Source organism: Penicillium daleae (assembly GCF_028827525.1).
Source record: "Penicillium daleae strain IBT 16125 chromosome Unknown utg000001l_segment0_segment0, whole genome shotgun sequence".
Taxonomy (NCBI): Eukaryota; Fungi; Ascomycota; class Eurotiomycetes; order Eurotiales; family Aspergillaceae; genus Penicillium; species Penicillium daleae.
Genome location: NW_026623149.1, coordinates 1035889 through 1054605, shown reverse-complemented (window position 1 = coordinate 1054605; position 18717 = coordinate 1035889). Strand labels below are relative to the sequence as shown.

At 49.9% G+C, this 18717-nt stretch overlaps 4 protein-coding genes across 4 annotated transcripts; 3 read left to right on the top strand and 1 right to left on the bottom strand.

The window, feature by feature from the left end:
- Positions 1-303: 303 nt before the first annotated feature.
- N7458_000334 (uncharacterized protein) lies at positions 304-1344 on the top strand (the record flags this gene model as incomplete). The annotated part of the gene is made up of 1 exon (XM_056903728.1): positions 304-1344. The coding sequence occupies one exon, from the start codon at positions 304-306 to the stop codon at positions 1342-1344; it is 1041 nt and encodes a 346-aa protein (XP_056771495.1).
- Positions 1345-2124: 780 nt separating this feature from the next.
- Positions 2125-2535, top strand: N7458_000333 (putative extracellular serine-rich protein; the record flags this gene model as incomplete). The annotated part of the gene is made up of 1 exon (XM_056903727.1): positions 2125-2535. One exon carries the CDS (start codon positions 2125-2127, stop codon positions 2533-2535), a length of 411 nt encoding a protein of 136 aa, XP_056771494.1.
- A 1103-nt stretch (positions 2536-3638) lies between these two features.
- On the bottom strand, positions 3639-6401 carry N7458_000332 (uncharacterized protein; the record flags this gene model as incomplete). Its single annotated transcript, XM_056903726.1, has 2 exons — positions 3639-6260; positions 6309-6401. The coding sequence occupies 2 exons, from the start codon at positions 6399-6401 to the stop codon at positions 3639-3641; spliced, it is 2715 nt and encodes a 904-aa protein (XP_056771493.1).
- Positions 6402-7350: 949 nt separating this feature from the next.
- Positions 7351-8406, top strand: N7458_000331 (SSH4 family protein; the record flags this gene model as incomplete). The annotated part of the gene is made up of 1 exon (XM_056903725.1): positions 7351-8406. One exon carries the CDS (start codon positions 7351-7353, stop codon positions 8404-8406), a length of 1056 nt encoding a protein of 351 aa, XP_056771492.1.
- Between the last annotated feature and the right edge of the window lie 10311 nt (positions 8407-18717).

The following is an 18717-nucleotide window of genomic DNA, read 5'->3' as shown; positions in this document are numbered from 1 at the left end:
TAGTGCCCAGTCCCACAGTGATCCAGAATTCCATTCAAGCAACTTGGGGAGGGGGGCGGTGCTTTGCTCGTGTCCGACCCTCCGCTCGGGGCTTAGTCTCCGCCCATTTCAGCCGCCGAGACCCTGTTTTTCTTTGGTTATGTTCCCGTCGTATTCTCTTTCCCTTTTTTAAATACACTCCCTCTTCCCCTTTTGCTTTGCACTCAGAACTACTCTTACCCCGGGTTGTCTTGATTAAAGTGACATCGATACAAAGGTACCAACCCACATTCTCGAGATCTCAGATCTGACATCATTGTCAACATGAAGTTGGCCTGGGCAACGGCGGTCCTTCTCCTGGGCTCCCAGGGTGTGACCTCTTTATCTATTCCATTTACTTCTGAATCCGATCTCATTGAGCGCGATGCCGATCCAGCACTAGTCGATGCGCAATTCGTCGACCTCGAAAAACGACGCGGTGGTGGAGGTGGCGGTGGACGGAGTGGAGGAGGCTCCAGTTCCGGTTCCAGTTCCAGCTCCAGTGGAAGCAGTGGAGGCAGCTCTGGTAGTTCTTCCAGCAGTTCTTCCAGTGGCTCTAGTCGGGGAGGGACCACCAGCAGTGGTAGTTCGAGCTCGTCCAGCAACCGAGGCGGCTCGTCCAGCGGAGGCTCTGGGGTTTCCCCATCCTTCGGCGGCGGCAGGTATGATTACAGCAATCCTTCTCACGGCACAATCTATGGCTCCTCTCGGAGTGGCAGTAGTGGTGGATCTTTGTGGCCCTGGATGTGGAATTCAGGGTCCAGCAGGACCACCGGCGCGAAGTCCCCTAAAAGAAAGACCCCTAAAGCTAAGACATTCGGCAACAACAGATATTATGCAGGCGGCGCCCGAAGTCCCTATACGGCCGGTTCCAGATCAGCATCGGGCATCACGCCCTTCCTTTTGCCAGCCGCCGCGCTGGCATTCTTCCCTGGCGTGTGGCTCTTAGGGGCATACGCCTACCCTTATGGCCACCCCTATTACTATCAAGACAATACCAGCCACCGGAACCAGTCGCTGCCCGTGGTCTGCCTCTGTGAGGAGAACCAGGAGTGTGGCTGTGATGATAACAACAACAGCACCTACTACGAGTCTTTGTTCAACGGTACCCAGCCACATAACACGTCCGTCGCCCGAGTGGTCAATGTCAATGGTACCGAGAAGATCGTGATCAACGGGACTTTGGCCAATGGCACGACTGCCGACGACGGGACCACGAGTTCCTCCACCTCGGGGGCTGCCCCGGGTCCTCTGGTGACTCTGATCAATGCTAGCGGGTACTGGGTGATGGTGGCCGTGGTTGCAGCGACCGTGTGGTCATTCTAATTGCCCGATACTTTTTTTTTGAATAGACGACACACGACACGGGACGATGGGCGGATTGAATGATTCTATTCTTTTTATGACCGAGGGCAAGTGTTGCTTTTCGTATTATGATTTCACCTTTCTTTTTTCCTGGTGGCCGACTACAGTATGTTTTTCGATTCCCGTTTGGAATCTTGTGCCGTTTCTTGGCTGCAAAGAGCGAGCTGGCCGCATGCCAAGCTTGACTTTGTCTGACGAGCGTTTTGGGATGGCTGTTTGTTGCTGCGTGGCTGTTTTGTATACCTTTCCCCTGGGATACTCTTGATACCCCCGTTTTTTTTTTCACGAATTCTGTATATTAATCCTGGCTCATGACTGAAGTCTTTGACCATCACACTCGTTATGAAATTAGTACCACCAGGAACTCCATCATCCATAATCCATGCATATGTGTATATGTAATCTTAAACACATTCCGCTTGTCGAGCGGGTTACGTCTGCAACAGCCCGCGCTAGACCCGAAAAGGGCAAGTGGCCCCCTCGAAAATGGGGCCTTCATTTCCCGTTTCTCACCTCTTGACCCTTTTCCCTTTTCCCTTCTCTTCCTGCATAAAACCTCTTCTGTCTTCCTCGAAAGCAGCGTCATTCGTTTGATCCCCCCTCCCACGGGCTGTCGCATTCGTTACTTCCAACTCCATTCACTCTTTTAAACCAACTCTCGGATCATTCAAAAATAAACAAACCAATATCAAACCATAACAAAACCCAACCACCACCACAGCATCACACATTCCACCCACAATGCAGTTCACCAAGACTCTCCTCCTCCTCGCTTCGGCCCTCGCGCCCATGGCCTTCGCCGCTGAGCAGGCTGCTTCCGTGCCCGGAGTGACCAGCACCATCACCCTGGTGCCTTCTGGTTATACTTCTCCCTCGTCGACCCCGACTCCCACTCCTACCTCGACCCCAACTCCCACCAACACTCCTACGCCTACCAGCACCCCGGTCTCCTCCAGCTCCTCGTTCAGCCGTGTCACTTCTACCCCCTTGATCCCGAGCACCTCCACCTTTGTCGAGACCAACACCCAGACTGCTGCTCCTGCGCCGGCCTCCACCTCCACCTCTGCGCACTCGAACGGCGCCTCCATGCGCCAGGTCTCTGGTGCCATGGCTGCCGGTGTGGTTGCTGTCGCTGGCCTGCTCATGGTTTAAAGGGACTGCTTCAGAATGACATCCCAGGCTCAGCAGGAGCATATGCTACGCGCCCAAATACGGATCTTGACGATCCGCAGCGCAGCCTAGCCGCTGGCGCTAAAAACAGGACCGCCATCTTGAATTGATGATGCTTCACCTTCAAGTTCTCCCATGTCTTTTTCGGAACCCTTTGGGTTGAATACCCCCACAGTTTCCTTTTTTTTTTGCTTATTTCCTTTCTTCATACATATTCTTCCGATACACCTTTTTCTTTCTACCTTCTCGACGATCACGGTTTTTGTGATGATTCTACCGACTTCTTGATGCCTATACCCTTTGGACCCAAATTATTTTCTTCTTCTTACCTTCCTTACCGACTCTGTTCACGTCATCCAAGACTCTTTTTTTTGTTTAGTTTTTCCGTGTCTTCTGACCGCTTGGATTGATGATCTTGGAAACACATACCTCGAAATTTGTTGTTTGAGTTTGCCTTGCAATTTTAGGGTGTAATCTTGGTCTTGTTGTGCACTGTGTATAGGGGAGTAGATTTGCGACTAGATCTGTGCTATCTGTTGAGTACTTTCTGTCTTGATATTCAGGTATTGCCTTGATGTTTCCCCACATAGAGATTGGAGTTTGACGTAATACCTGTAAAGAGCCTCACATTGAAGAATGATGTCAATGTGGAGGGTTCTCCACGTGTGACGATCCTCTTATGTGGCGGTACAATGCCAAGTGATCCTTTTAAGGCTCCCTCGGACTCAACATGGAAAGAATAACGCGATTCACGCTCTAGGTACTATAGATGTGGCCTTGACTTGAATATACTGCTTTTCAAATACTACTATTTCATAGCAACTCGGTCTGTGGAAAAATTAATTAATATTAACCTGTAATACATCATAGAAAATCAAAGGCCTGGTTGCCCCATGGCCATCATAGAAACAAAATTGGTAGAGAATCATACAAGATCAGGGCTGAAATTCCCCTTGATAACCATGCTGCTCATCATATCATCAACCATTTTGGAACCATTTCGTCAAAGTCGTCATGTTCGTCACAATCACCCCGAGTAATCATAGCAGCACCCATCGCCATGGAAGCAAGCATTCACCCTCCTCCTAGTGGTGTCTCTCACGCATCTGCACAAGAGTCGTCCACCCCTGACAACACGCTCGATTCATCCCATGTTCACACCAACAGCAAGCCAAAGACGCCGACTGAGCCACAGCACGATCAATCTCAGTCTGACCACCAAAACCACCGCCGCCACTACCACCACCAGCGAGCTGCATTTCATTCAAAGACACTCCCTGTTTCCCCATCGCCAAACGCCGCACAGTCCCATCCGCAGAGCGGCTTCCAAAAACAGACTTTTTAAACGAAGTCCGCCGGCCCATTGGATTGCGTCGCGAGAAAGTGCGGACTAGATGGGATTCGGATGGGATGCGTTCGGGACAGGCGAGTTTGGCATAGAGTTCGGATGGAAGGTCATGCCAGTATTGGCAGCGACAGCAGATGACGAATAATTTGGCGATTAGTTGATCTTTTTTCAGTTGTTTGGGTTTTGGTATTGGATTATGCCGTATCATTGATACCACGCCGTCTGGGGCGAGGGGTGGGTTGGTTCGGGGGTTTGGATTGGTGATTTGGATTTCATTCGTCACGGGCCTGTCTTGGGGGGTGATTGTGGTAGTATGTGGGCTGGAGGGGTCTGTCTCATGAGGCTCCGGGCCAGCAGTGGTATCTTTTCGATGTGGGGGGTGGTTTGGTGTGTCGAGGACTTCTTCATCGGCGGTATCATAGCTGGATGCCCCCGACGATGACCGACTATGTACTCGACCGGCCAGTACATTTGGAGTGGACATGCTGGCCGGCATTTCTGCCAGGGAGTGGCGAATGTGGGGAACCGATTCTTGTGAACGAGTCACTGGTACAGCCTCTGTCGTGATGATGGTTGGAATCGGTTGACCCTCGTAGCTTAATCGACCATAGGGTGAGTTCTCCGAAAGAGCATACTTTCGGCCTGGATGCTTCAACGGAGGGATCACGGATGGACGGGGTCTGAATTCCCATGCTGTAGGCTTGGATTTATCAAAGGCAATAGGGTTTGGGTTCCCTATTCGCTGATTTTGCTTGAATTCCCCAAGAGGGATTTCTACTGGGCCCATAACTGTCACCCGGTCCTGACGAGCGAGCTGCTTAGCTCGGCCTTGAGACATGTCCGATGGTGAAGGATATGAAGCTTGTCGATTCCGTCCATGAGAAAATTCAAGATTGATCCGTAGAGGCTGAGGAACCAGTTCACGGGTATTCTTTTGGGGCCCCGAAGTCCTGGCCGGTTTATCCGGTTTATTGTTTTCTTTCTTCGGGTCATTTTCGTCGGTTGTGACAGGGTTCAAGGACAGAGGAGACGATTTGTACTCCTTCTGATGCGCGTGTGGGATGGGATCCGTGCCGTTCCTCATTTCCTTGGGAAGGGAACCTGAAGAGGGAAATTTCATATGTGATGAGCGGTTATTATCCTCTTCACTTGCAATATTTTGAAGTTGACGAGCCGTGGTCACTCGGGTTGGAGATTCAGCAGAATGAGAATGGTTCTGACCTTGTGAAGCTGAGAAGCCTCCCTGTCGTCGACTTGACCGAGCTTTAGGCGTTTGTGACCCCGAGGGTTTGACCTCCTGTCTGAGACTCGCAGTAAACAGCTCACGGTCGAGGTCAAGAGTGGAACTTGTCAATGAAGGGTACGCAGGCAGCTCATCTCGTTTCTGGAAGGACTCTGATATAGGCTGGGCACCAGAGCCACCACCAGCATTCATGCCTAATTCCATCTTGGAGCCGGTCAGAAAATCACTGGTCTCACGCTCACTGTTCTGCCTTTGCCATGCCTCCGCCATCTTCCAGTTCTCTCGAAGATCATCCGACTTGGTGGCGGTGTGATGAAGTAGATGGGACGTGCGTTGGAGCTGGTGACTGGGCATTAGCGAAGTCCCCTGCCTGGATGCCAGTTCTCGAGATACCGCAGTCCCGAAACGCTCGGGTAAGGAGAGAGGCAGAGTTGGCGGCCCTCCTTCTCCTCCCAGATTCTCGTGATCAGAAGATCGACGTCGCTCATTTCCAGTGGCAGAGCTGGCTCGCGATCGGGAGGACCGGCGGGATCCTGAAAAGAACGCTGACAGAGACCGGGAGGATCGAGGTCTTTCTGAATTGGCACTGGACGATCTATTCGCATTTTCTAGGGGTTGCTTTTTGGTCAGACGTCGGGATTGCCTGTCGTAGATCCCGTTGTCCAGTCTGGCCTGAGATTCTTCCAGTTTCTGTAGTCGTTTCTCGAGCTCTTTTCTCTCCGCTTCCAGTCGCTTAGTCGCCCGCCTTTCTTTCCGAGCAGTCTCCTTCCATGTGGGAGAGGAGCAAATGTCGTCCTTGTCTCTGGACTTTCTCGTGTCGGGCGTTGCCAAGTCTCGAGGGGTGGGTTGTTCATCCTGGTAATGCCCTGGTCGAACCGAGGGGCTTGAGCCAGGCGTGTATGTAGATGGCAGACGAGAGTCTTGTGATGAGTATGTTAGTGTGCTAGGGAGCGTTTCATCCTGGAGGGAGTAGCCCGTTGGAGTGTATTGACCAGTAGCTGTCTCTGTCTGATGAATGCGCGCGCCCTCTGCCGCGTGGACTTGAGATGTAAATTGCGCCGACTGGCCGTGGTGAAGCCCATTCTGATCATCTCCTGGAGAGAAGCTCTGTCGTTTCTATGATTCTGTGAGCCCGAGTCTGGCCGAGGTGAGGTTGTGCCGTACCTTATCTGACCGATCAACGTGAAGAGCTCGTTGGATGCGTTCGGTGATGGAGGATCGCTGTCGCCTGCGGGGCTGAATCTGATCGTCTGGCATCTTGCATCTGCTCATCAGAGTGCACCATTCCAACAATGGACGATCGCGAGAAGAGCAGCAAGCATGAAAGGAGGCTTCACGGTTGACCGCAGCGAGGACGATCGAGGGATAATTTGTGGACGAAGTATAGGGAAAAAAAGTAAAGGACCAGTCGAAAGAACCCCCCTAACGGAGCGCCCAACGACAGGAAGGCCCGGCAGGGCTCGCACAGAAAGGAGATGGACAATTGCACGACAGGAAATTGAAGAAGAAGAAACTTTCCAACTCGCCACTGGGAAAAGGGTCTGCAATGGCTTGACTGGGCTCGAACGGCAGTGTTCACTGGGCCGATCTGAGACCTGCAGCTCCAAACTATTCTTAGTTTCTCTTTTGGGGGGACTGGCTCTTTGTGACTGCTCCGATTGTGCGAATCTGAAGTGGAGAAAATGTTCATTCTGGCCATCATCTACTTGAGCTACTCTGATGAAGAGCAAATATATCAACATCATCCACTTGAAGGATCGGAGATCAGCTACTCCTGCAGCCCGCCTGTCTCTGTCAAGAGAGAGAGAGACCGTCAGCAAAGTGGCTGAATTGTAAATGCGCCGCACCACTTCTCGCACCACCACAGCCAGTCCAGCCTCCACCGGAAAAGAGCCAAAGAGCAGTCCAAACACGAAACCCCCTTCCGAACTGAGTTCTGAACCAAATGTAAATATCACGATATCGTGAGTTCTCTTTGGCAGTTGGGGAAAATACATCCACCGACCATTCCCACGGCTCTCAGCCGCACAGCCCCCGCTTGGCAGACCCGTGGGACTTCATGACAAGTTGACAACTTGATTCTCTCCAAAAGCCAAAAAGGCTCAGCTGGATTTGCCATTATCATCATCATCATCATCATCATCACGATCAGGACCAGTACGAGTATCACAGTGGACATACTTTTCCTCCACACCGGTGGTCCAACATGGCGCACATGCCAGGAAATAACATCTCCAATGCTCCGCCGAGCTATGACGATTCTCAGCAAGCAGCATCGTCGTCAGCAGCAGCACCAGCTGGATTCCAAGGCAGCTCCTATGGTCTAGAAAAGCAGCAACATCAATATAACCTTCAGCAAAATCCGCCACAGGGCTCGCAGTATCCACCAGGTGACCCTCCACCCTACCATAATTGGCAAGAAGCCGTGCCAGACACATCAGTCTTCCCACCACCACCCATCTCAGGCAACTACAGCTCGGGCACGGGCAACGCCTCCGCCGACGATGCTCAGCGCGCCCATAACTTTTGTGACTCCACACCTCTCTGGCTGCCAGTAGTGCCTTCAGCTGCAGTCTACACGTCCGTGGCTAAACACGACCTACGACCCGTCCAGCACCGCGAGTTTGCGGGTCAACTCACGCCTACGGCACCGGGTCGCTGGATTGGGCGCACCGTCGACTACAACGGAGACTGTTGCGTACTGACCCATCTCCCTCTGTACTTTGCCGCCCAAGACTCCCCCTTCATCACCGAGCAACGCAAGACGATCTATTTCGAGGTCAAGCTGCTCGCACTCCGCGCAGGGCCCGGTGGTGATACCAGTGGGCTTTCTCTGGGCTTTGCGGCGCAGCCATATCCTTCATGGCGGTCGCCAGGATGGGAGCGTGGTAGTCTAGGTGTGTTTTCAGACGACGGATGTCGCTTCGTGAATGACTCCTGGGGTGGGCGTGACTTTACCACGCCGTTCACGGTTGGCGAGACGCTGGGGATTGGGATGAAGTTTGCGCTGCCGGAGGATCCGCTTGTGATGGCCGATGCAATGTTTGGTGTCAAGAAGATCTGCAAGGTCGAGGTCTTTTTCACGCGCGATGGGCGTCCAGCGGGTGGGTGGGACCTGCATGAGGAGAGGGATGAGCAAGCTGGAGACGTGGAGGGGTTAGAGGGGGACTTTGACATGTACGGGGCTGTGGGGTTATTTGGGGGCGTGGATTTTGAGGTTTGCTTTGATCCAGCAGGGTGGCGATGGCAGCCTACTGAGTAGAAATGAGGTTTGATATGGTTGCTGAATATGACAGGGCGGTTATCGTTTAGCGTTATAGCGATTTGGCTGGCTTTAATTGGGAACGTGGAATTGACTCGCTGATTTGTTTCATGTTTTCTTTTAAGGGAACTGTGAAGAGACTCTTCTGGGAATATCCTATTTTTATATACCATTTTCCATAGGGCTGAGGCTGAAATTGGGTTCAAGTGACAGGTCAACTCGGGGCGGTTCATGCTAGTTCTTCTTTGGGCTTGTCAGGAACGGGGCTAGCCAATATCAAAAGGAAACACCAAGACGTCACAAGCAACTCCTAACAAGACAATGGGAAAGGAAAGCTCAAGTCAGGGCATATGTCTGCTTTCCACTTCTAGCCTCATTATCTAGACTTCAGACTGCAAGCTATATCCACGAAAGCTACAAGATTTAGAATACGAACGACGGGCTATAGGCAACATTCAATATAAGCTATATATCACGAATAGAACAAACCCGAATATCGGACCCGAGATACGCGCGTATGTCCTATATCAGTCCCGGTATATGGTGCCACAGACCTCGACTCGACTGCATCATACATGCCCACCCACGTCTATATCAGCGGCCAAGCCAAGGCCTCGAGGAATCTACTCTTCTATATCCATGCCTTGAGCATGAGACTCGACTCTAACTTTCCAAGAAATGAATGCATGGTGACTCTATCCCGCGTGCTCGTACACACCATCATTTCCTCCGTAAACCCTGCTCCCTCCATCGTACATATATGCATGTGCCCATATATCTAGAAACATCTGCATGCATATACACTAATCAAACGGACATGCCACCAACCCACTATCTCTCCTGCACGTCGTTCTAGAAAGCAACCCGCCATCCACTCCTTCCAACTCCGTCTTCCTGGTCCTCGCGCGCATTAGTGGCTCGGGGGGAAGCATCTCCTGCATCCCGGGCTGCACCACGGTTGTATCACCGTCTGCGCCGAGGAGCAGAGCCGAATGTCCGCAACGACCAGGGGCCATATGATTAGCTCTGCCTTGACAAGTATTACAACCCCCCTAGTCTCTACGACCCTGCCACCCCCAATATCCGCGGTAAAGGCCCAGGCCCGAGGCCCCCGAATACCCCGTCCGTGGAGGTGCATGAACGGAACAGCGCGAGGCACGAGCTACGGCCTATTGCTTTTGACGTCACGGCCAATCTTGTTGCCCGTGCGATCGGCGGTACAAAAAGAGTAACTAGTCAGCTATGCGTCCCCCTCGTGCGGCGGAAAAAGATCCAAAAGTGATCGACCGGGCTGAAAAGGTACAACAGGTACAGGCACGGGAAGAGAAGAGAACAAAACTTAGGTACACATATCCTGACGCTATGGGCCGCTGGGCGGCCTAAGACCAGGACTAGAGTCAGAATCAGAACCGAACTGAGAGAAATCAAGACGAGACGAAACAAGACAAGACCCTGAAATCCTTCACGATAATCCTGGCAGCCTTGCAGATTGAATCCGTTTTACGAGAAGATACTATGAACAAAGTCTGTCTATTCTATGGTAGCGAAGTGCGAACGGACAACCCAAGAAAGGCTGTTGCTTCAGCTTTCAGCTTTCAGCTTCAGCCCGGACCAGCACGGAGTACACTGTACAGGTACTCTCAGCCGAGACCCGGGGTAGTGGATGGAGCTAAGCACGACAGCTTCCTGCTCGTGGTCGAACACAGCAATGAAGGGCCTGAGCCCTCCTTCCTTTTTCTTAATCGGTTCCCTCTCCCCTCTCTCGATTCTGACGTGGGCGCGAGAGTTAAGATAGTAACGGTTAAAGAGAAAAAAGGGGAAAAAAGGCAACCTCCAAGAAAGTTTTTCGTCTTTGGAGTGAGAATTCTTGTTTCGTGGTAAGCGCAATGACCGCGCAGATGCATGTCATACGCATTGACGAAAACAGGGTGGGTGCAAAGAATGCGCGAACATCCGAGGGGTTCTGGAAAGGACGATGAGTGCTATTATTATGATAGGGTAAGGGTATAGTTGTCTCACGTATATCTGGTCTAGATGCGATCGATTGATTGTTACTGGGAAGTCTGGATGGGAGGATATATTTGACGATGATGGCGCAGTTTAACGCGATGTCAACCATAAGCAGTTGGATTTTGACATAGATTCCAGCGAAAAACGTCCAAGTCGGAAATATATTCCAATCCTATAAAGTACGGCGTACATGGATTGACCAGGCAAGAACAATGTAAGATTACAGTACTGTCAAATGTCGATTCTCAATGAATTGAGTTAGAGTCAATGGGACTGGACTGGATTAGATAGTTGTTCATTACTCAATCAACAACTACCAATGTTCTATTTTGAGTCCGTTATAGCTTGTATTCTCTGGTCAATTCCCTGATTGCACCATCCTGCCCCAGGGTGTCCTCTTACGTTGTACGCGTCCCTGTGAAGATAAACGTTTACGAGGTCCATGGGTATCGTTCAATCAACGTTCAGCATCATTCTATGCGTTGGCAGGTACAAAAGTACCGATCTAGGGCAGAAGAACTACTTCGAACCATGCTTACATCCAATCTCTCCACAGGTAATCTCCCACGATATTTTCTGATCAAGGATGTCTGGCCAGATGTACTATTGTATAGTTATACAAATGGCATGTATCAGAATCACCGAGCGGAAAACAATATGCTTAACAGCAGAAAATTAAAAAAAAAAAAAAACCAAACCAACCAGCGGGGGAACCAAGCCGGTGATTAACCCGAGACTATCCATTTGACGGTTGCACCAGTTGCCGCCATCGTAGGCAGCCTCGCTGCAGCTAAGGAATAGGGAGAACCAAGTAGACCAGGGGTTGTCGAACGTTAGGATTAGTACGGAGTAGTTAATTGCACCTGGCTGAGCGCGGGTTGTCAATTGTGCGAGTGTGTTCGTGCTGGCGCTGCTCCCCGTTCGGTTTCCGCGCATTTTGATCGCCTGTCTGGATCTAATTCTTCTGATCCTTCCGTAGCGCTGGCTAGACAAGTCGGGAAAAGGCCTGGAGGAGTCTGGACATTTCTCCCACCCAATCGAGGACAATTCCTCGAACAGCCCTTAGCACGGAGACCCTCCTGAGCCTTCGGAGAACGGATATGGTCTGACAAGAATCTGCATACTGTACACTCCGTCCTCCGTTCCCAGTCTCCATTTTCTATTCTCCGTCTACGGGACAATGTGCACGTGGATGGATGGCCCCTGCAGCTATGGCAGGGCGGAGGTTGGCCGTTGCCACCAGATCTCGCGCTACGTCCGTCCGAGGAGGATCCCGTCGACGATTTGAAACTGTGGGTTTTTGCTTTTCTTGGTTAATTTACGAGCTCGAAACAGTAATCCCATCTACGTCGGTCGGTGGAGGATGAGTGGAGTTGCAAGTGCTGTACTTTGGCGGAGAGAAAGGAGTGGATATAAGGCAAGAGGCCAAGAAGAGGAAGAGGAGGAGGGGCAATTGGGATTTGAATTATCATTAATAGAGTGAAAGATAATAATGGGAAGTTCTGTGTTTAACTTATTCAACAAGAAGTTTTTACATTGTCCTCAATCCACACTGGAAATGAGCCCCCCGGCCGATCTGGTTTGAAGAGCAAAGTGCGACAGGCTGACTTAAGACGGGAGAAGCTCGCTAGTGAGATGATTGACACGGGTAACGTTAGTTAACTAGTTAGTTAGTTAACAATTATTAGTCAGGATTTAGTACTCTGTACAACAGATGCATTGAGTTAGTTAGGTACATCGTCAGTTCGAAAGTGGGTTGTTCCTGGGTCCAGCCGCTCCGTCCCACAAGGGAAATTGCAGGGATATTGAAACACCGAACTACAGTAGGATCAAATAGTACATAGTTCCTGATCCTGGCATGTATGTACAGTAGTAGAGTCACTAGTACAGTAGAAGCAACAGCCAGAGTACAAAGTACGCTGCAGTCGTTAATAGAGTTAGATTAGTAGAGGAATACACCATGGTAAACCATGTCAAGGATGCTGCAAAGAACTAGTCCCTGCAATTCGCTTGAAATAGCAAATTGTAATCGGCTTGTCTGCGCCAAAAAGGCAGACTGGGCGCGACGAGAGGGGAAATAATCCATAGGATCGACCCTTTTCCCCCGTCTTTGTCAGTAATATGTAAGAAGTTCCCGATGGAGTACATATCCAGTCACTGGCTACAGTCATACTACTACGGAGAATGGAGAACTGCCACGACGCTTTAGTACTGGCTTTAGGACTACTACTACTGGACTGAGTTAGCGTTTTAAGTAACTAACGGAGTGTGGTCCTCCCCCCCTCCAGCTGCATGTCATCGTAGCCGTTCCGTCTGTCAGAACTCGGTTCGGTGGTTCACACTTAGTTTAGTGGCGGAGGGTCAAGGTTCAAATTTCTCTGGTGTTTACGGTTTGATGGCTGAAAATAATCGAAGCTCCCCAGAAAGAACTCCGCAAAGGCTCCAGGACTCTATGCGGACGCGGATATTGCTTTCTTGGGCTATTTTTGGCCGATCATGTACGTAGACCATCCAGCTAGCCAGTTATCAAGTCGCGATAACAATGGCATAGACTTTTGAGAGACTATCCAAGATCGTCTTGGATCCAACGACTTTCTGCAGGCCAGAATAAGAACGAAACCCTCGAAATGTCTAGATGGATCCGGGAGCGACCGGGATTTGGGTGGGGGGAGTCTGGGCACACTGGGGCGGTTGCCGCCAAAAGTGCGAGTCCGTGCAGCCGAGGGGTGAGAGGAACGAGCAGAAGAAGAATAATAATAATCAAGAGATACGCGTCTGTTTCACACTTGACATGATGTCCACGACGAATCAGCCTCTTGTTCAACAAGATCTGCCTGTAGTTCGGTTCGGCCGAAGGGTCGATGAACTAGTGACACTGAAAATAGACCAAAAAAAACAACCCATTTATCATTCACGGTATCAACGACAAAGTACATGTCTAGGAGGTTCATAGAAGATGACTGGACAGAGGAATGGGCTAGGGTATGTAAGCATGGACGTGCGACGGTGGAAAATCTCCACCCTCGGCGTGACGCCGCCGAGAAGGCACCAGCATCTGCGTGGGGGGAGATTGGACTTGGTGAACATGCTAGGCTCAATAGAGGGTAAGTGGTCTGCATGAATCGACTATGGGAGGTTGCTACTGGGCGTAGGTGCACGAGTGGACCTCCAGGGAGAGGGGTGTTGTCCGTTGCCACTTGGAGAAAAAAAAAAAAAAAAAAAAGCAACAGGCCAGTGCTGCGTGGCCTTAGCGGACCATATTCTCGACCAGAAAGTCCTGGATTGCGTGGACTAGGAAAGGATACCAGGCGACCAACCTCCCTTGGCGCCCGTGTTCGGCACGGTGGTAGGGTCTGATCTCTGACTTTCAAAATGGTCAGAGTAAGTCATGTAAGAAGGAGTGAAGGTACGGAGTACGCGATAGTCACATAGCCACAGTTTCCAAGTCAGATGTGGCCATAGTCAGCCATCAGCCAGAGAACAGCCTCGAGGCACAGTAATAAGTACACAACGAGAGTATTACTTATATAATCTATAGATCTTCAGGTACAAATCCACCAAGAGAGTCATATAGCAGCAATTACCCCAAAAAGACTAATCTACGTGATCAAATAAAAGAAAAAAAAAAGAATAGATTAATAAAGCCCCTCCAAGCTACTTCTCCCCCCGTTCCCATCTCCAGACGGGAAAGGAAATATACTTTTCATGGCCGATCATGACTTTTGAGCGCGTGCGTGCATGGGCGGAGATAATGATCTCCTCTTTAGGCCTGCTGCAGATGCACTGGGCTCCACTAAGGCTGGCTTCCTCAGCACGAGCTCCTTTGCTCGATTAGACGCCAAAGCGACACTGGCGCGCCTGCGAGTCAGTGGCTGGGGTGGGAAACGGTGGAAAGCCAGAGTGGAAGGACTCGACTGGGTTCGGCCTTTGCGATGCAAATCAGACCCCGGTCGGCTTTCACCATTTTAACCTGGGTTCCGAGCATTCTACGGGGTACCAAGGATGGTAGTATCTATAGTGTAGTTGAGGGTTGTGAATCATTAAGATCATTGGTATGTATACATGTATACTTGACAGACGAAATGGCATATACATTCCATAACAACCATGCATCCATCGCAAAGTTCACAGATATCCGCCTGAACGAGAAGGAGGGGCGCTCCAGAGCGTCAGCAGGAGAAAGTTAGCCCACCAGCCGAGCTGGAGACCCTCTTATCGTCTTACTAGTGCTATATGGGTAATACTCGCATCAGGGCTTGGTAGTGTAGTATGTCGTAGCCTTATACGGTAGTACTCAAACGGTAGAGTACAGTAGCAGTCGAAAAACCATCGTAGCTTGCTGTCCTGGACCTTTACATTTGATCTTGACATATTCTCGCTGTGTTTAAGTCGAATACTACTTCCCCCTCTCGTTAAACCAAGATACTCTGTTTACTTCGTACGCGCCGCCGAGTTGGGTCGCCTAAACCCTGTTTGGGGGCCGTTGCGGCATCGACCGCAATTCGTGAGTTGGAGTTGCCTTCTGATAACTGCCTTTTCCACCTGATTTCGCAATTTCGCATTTGCATCTGAAATGTACTTCGTCCCATTCGTATTGAGATTTAGATTCTTTCGTCCGATACAGAAGGACATGTACATGGATATCTACTGTTTACGACATACTTCTCGGCTCCGAGTGGTGACTTTCGGATCTGCTCGGCCACAATTCGTAGGCATAAAGTTTCATTTCCCCCTTCTTATACACAATGTAAGTCATAGTTTCCCGTTCGTACCGATCGTGTTACTTTTCATTTTGACTCGCGCACACACTTTTCGCCCTACCCCACCCAAGCTTTTCCCACTACGCGCTCAAGCGGAACAACCCCGGCCCTGAGTTCACTGGACTCTCGAATGGAACTAGCTGGCAGGAATCTCCGAAGACCAAGAATCTGTAGTTACCTAGTCGGTGGTTAGCTGGATGGTTACACACGGAGACGAAACGATCGCCGGCTAGGATTCCCGTTTCTCCTTCAGTCGTTTCGAGTTCGACACGGGCGCATCTTTGAAGCCTTTCTTACTCGTGGTTGCGAGCCCCGATCACTGTCCTGTATGCTGTATGTGCGTAAGTGGATATCCCTCCAGTCGCCTTTTCCTTTTTCGTGATTTGGTTACTGTATTCATTGTTCTTTGCTTTTCTGAACGCACGCTTAAATTAAGGAAAGCCCATCTTGTGCCACCGCGCGCTACGAATCACGGTTGATCATCCAACGCAGCTTCGGAGATGGTTAGAGGGGCGAAAAGGTGGGGACCCCTTGTTGTCCCTTGGCCCATTCTCATTCGCAAACGAGAGCGAGGAACAGAAAAGGTACGGGAAGGGAGGGGGATCATGAACGCGCTAGTCACTGGCCTGGCGAGTCCACCGCGGCGCTAGTCGGTTGGCTTCGTTGGCCGAAATGGGCGAGCCAGAGGGCCAAGATGGCGAGAGTCTGGATACTTGAGCCGATTCTTCCACAAATAATCAGGTTGGGTGGCTGGTTTTGGACCAACTAACTTCCTAATTACTTGTAAACTAACAGAGGACGGTTTACCCGTGATAACGTGACCCTCGTCTCGATGTACAATACATAAGTGGATTATTCGTAGTTATTATTAGTGACTGTTTTCCACCGTCGGGTATATTTGCTAATGGCCACTTTAATGATGTCCTCGGTATCCATTTAGGAGAGAGGATCCATGGGAGTTGATAAGAACGGAACAATGTACATTGCTTTCCTCGGTATACTGCTTCAACGTTGTCAAGGCTTGGGGTTTGATCAAAATATGACGGTCCAGTGATAGCAAGCGAATCGTTGCAGCTGCAGCCTGGATCCTCCAATGTCGATCTGAGACCGGGTAAACCGTGCAGCAGAGAAAGGTTTCTTGGTCGTGGGCTGGGCACCAATGGGGGTTGCCCCACGGCCAAGGACTGCATCGGACATGCAACGCCTCCTTCCTTGTAAAGGAAATCTGGCGTGCATGATCGGAGATGTTCTCCTTTTCTTTTTTTTTCTCTGCATTGATGATCGATGTGACGACGACGACGACGAATACTACAGTTAAAAAATCATGTATCTATTGTGTACATTGTACAATGGACCATCGACTAGGATACGAAGTATATATGATGCCTATGATCACCCATGTCAGATCATGAAGATCTTCATATTTCATCACGTACCGAGTATGATACCACGCTACAATTCTATAAAGAATTCTTACGCTGTCATTCAACTCTTGACTATCTTCTCTTTCCTTTCCCTTTTACCGCCGACCCCATCTCTGCCGTTTCTGCTGCATGCCATAGCAGAGACTAAAGTGACTCTTGTCGATCGCAGGAGTGTACCTGCGACAAACGAACGCCCAAGGGCCAATGAATCGTAAGAGGCTCGGCTTTCGGAGCCGATGGATTTTTTTGACCTGGAAGTACCCTGATAACAAATCAAGGTCGTATCGAAATATAATAATAGATTGGATCGCATAGCGCAAGACCGATGCGCGTGAACAATGAACCAAAGGGCAAAGGCAGACCAGAGGCAAAAAATGTGAATCAGAAAGCAAAAAGGCATCAAATCATAGCCAGGCGAACCTCAAAAATGTAGGCAGCTGGGGGCTCGTGTGAGTGCCCGTTGCGCGGCTGAGGGGGAAAAGGAGGGGGGGGGAGAGAAATGGGGCGGCCCAGCTGACGCCTGGTGGCACAACTCACGCACCCCACGCATCCATGGATATGGAATCGTTGGAGAAACTCTCTTTGTTGTTTCTCATTGGTATGGGAACAGTAAGTAGTAATGGAGGATATATCATCAGATCTTGATCTATCTGTCCAATCTGGAAAGGTATTAGATAATTTGCATACAGATAGCATATCTTGCGACCGTAAGCCCTGTAGAATTATGACTCTGGCAAGATCTGTAAACAAGATTTAATGAACCATACGTCACGCTGATCACCATACTCGGGCCTATCAGGGTACCATTGGGGTTGGAATTGGCCGTTGTGCAGAATGCCTCGGGGCTGTGGTTTACACGCAAACTAGTGGCTAGACTGTCGGCAACGAGAATGGGCGCATGATGTGCAGGACGAGAGAGAGAGAGAGAGAGAGAGAGAGAGAGAGAGAGAGAGAGAGACAAGGAGTACTGGAATATGTAGTAGTATACCAAAGGAGGGAGGCTCAGCGAAGCATAGACCCGATATAGTCCTCCGGAGAGACCAAAAAAAAAGAAAAGAAACAGATGGCGTTTGAGCCTCAGTCTGGATGATGGTGATATTGTGTACAGTGTACTCTGAAGAGATAGAACACACACAAGACACGGTATATAGTAAATACTCTAGTCTAATCATTCCATCGTTCTCGAGGGATGAGTCGTGAATATGGAGAGTCATGATCAACCTGACAGGCGTAATTAAATCAGAATAATAATGATGATGATAATAGTCATGCAAATTATGACTATAATTATAATCGTAATCGCAATAATCATACAAAATAATAATAATCAGCCCAAGAATACAGAAATAATAATACGTGCCGCTAGCCCACTCCACTCCATGTCACTGCGCTGCATGGGCCGCCGCCAATCCCTCTCCACCCTTTGAAAAATGGCTCTTCCATCTAGATCCAGGGTCTCTCGGACTCTCTGACGCACGAGGCAAAACTACCACCTGCAGCTCCCTCAAAACGTCGATGATGGGGGGACCGGGTGGGCATTGTTCTTTTGCATTTTTGAACCTTTTCTTTTTTCAGTCTTTAATTATTATTGTTTTTATTTTATTTTAGCTTAGAAACGTCGGTCCTTTTATATTTTTTTAATTGATTTTTTCTTGAGAATTCTTGCGGCTTTTGGTTTCAATTGTTCGCAAGCAAGAGTATCAAAGATGGTCGTCGGCATGTGCCTACAAATTACTCGCCTTCGACGCCCGTCGGCCCTTTCCTGGCCTTCTTCTTTATTCTTTTTCCCTCCCCTTCGTCCCTCCTCTCTCCGACCTCCTTTATCTCCTTTTCCTTCATTCATCTGGGCTGGTTGAGGGAGCTGTGTCTTCCTCGACATTCGTTTGGCTTCCCTGCTCCTTTAGATTCCTACCAGCCCATCACTCCTCCTCTATAAAACAACATCTCCACGAGATTCGATTGGCAATTGGTTCTCGCGGTGCCAGGTAAGACAATTTTGGCAAATGGAAAAGTTCCAGACTGGTCGCAGCTAATCAGGTGATTTGGATGAATTGCAGTTGAATCGAAAATCAGAGGAGATCCCTCCCTCTTAAAGAAAAGACGGGAATCCAAAAAAT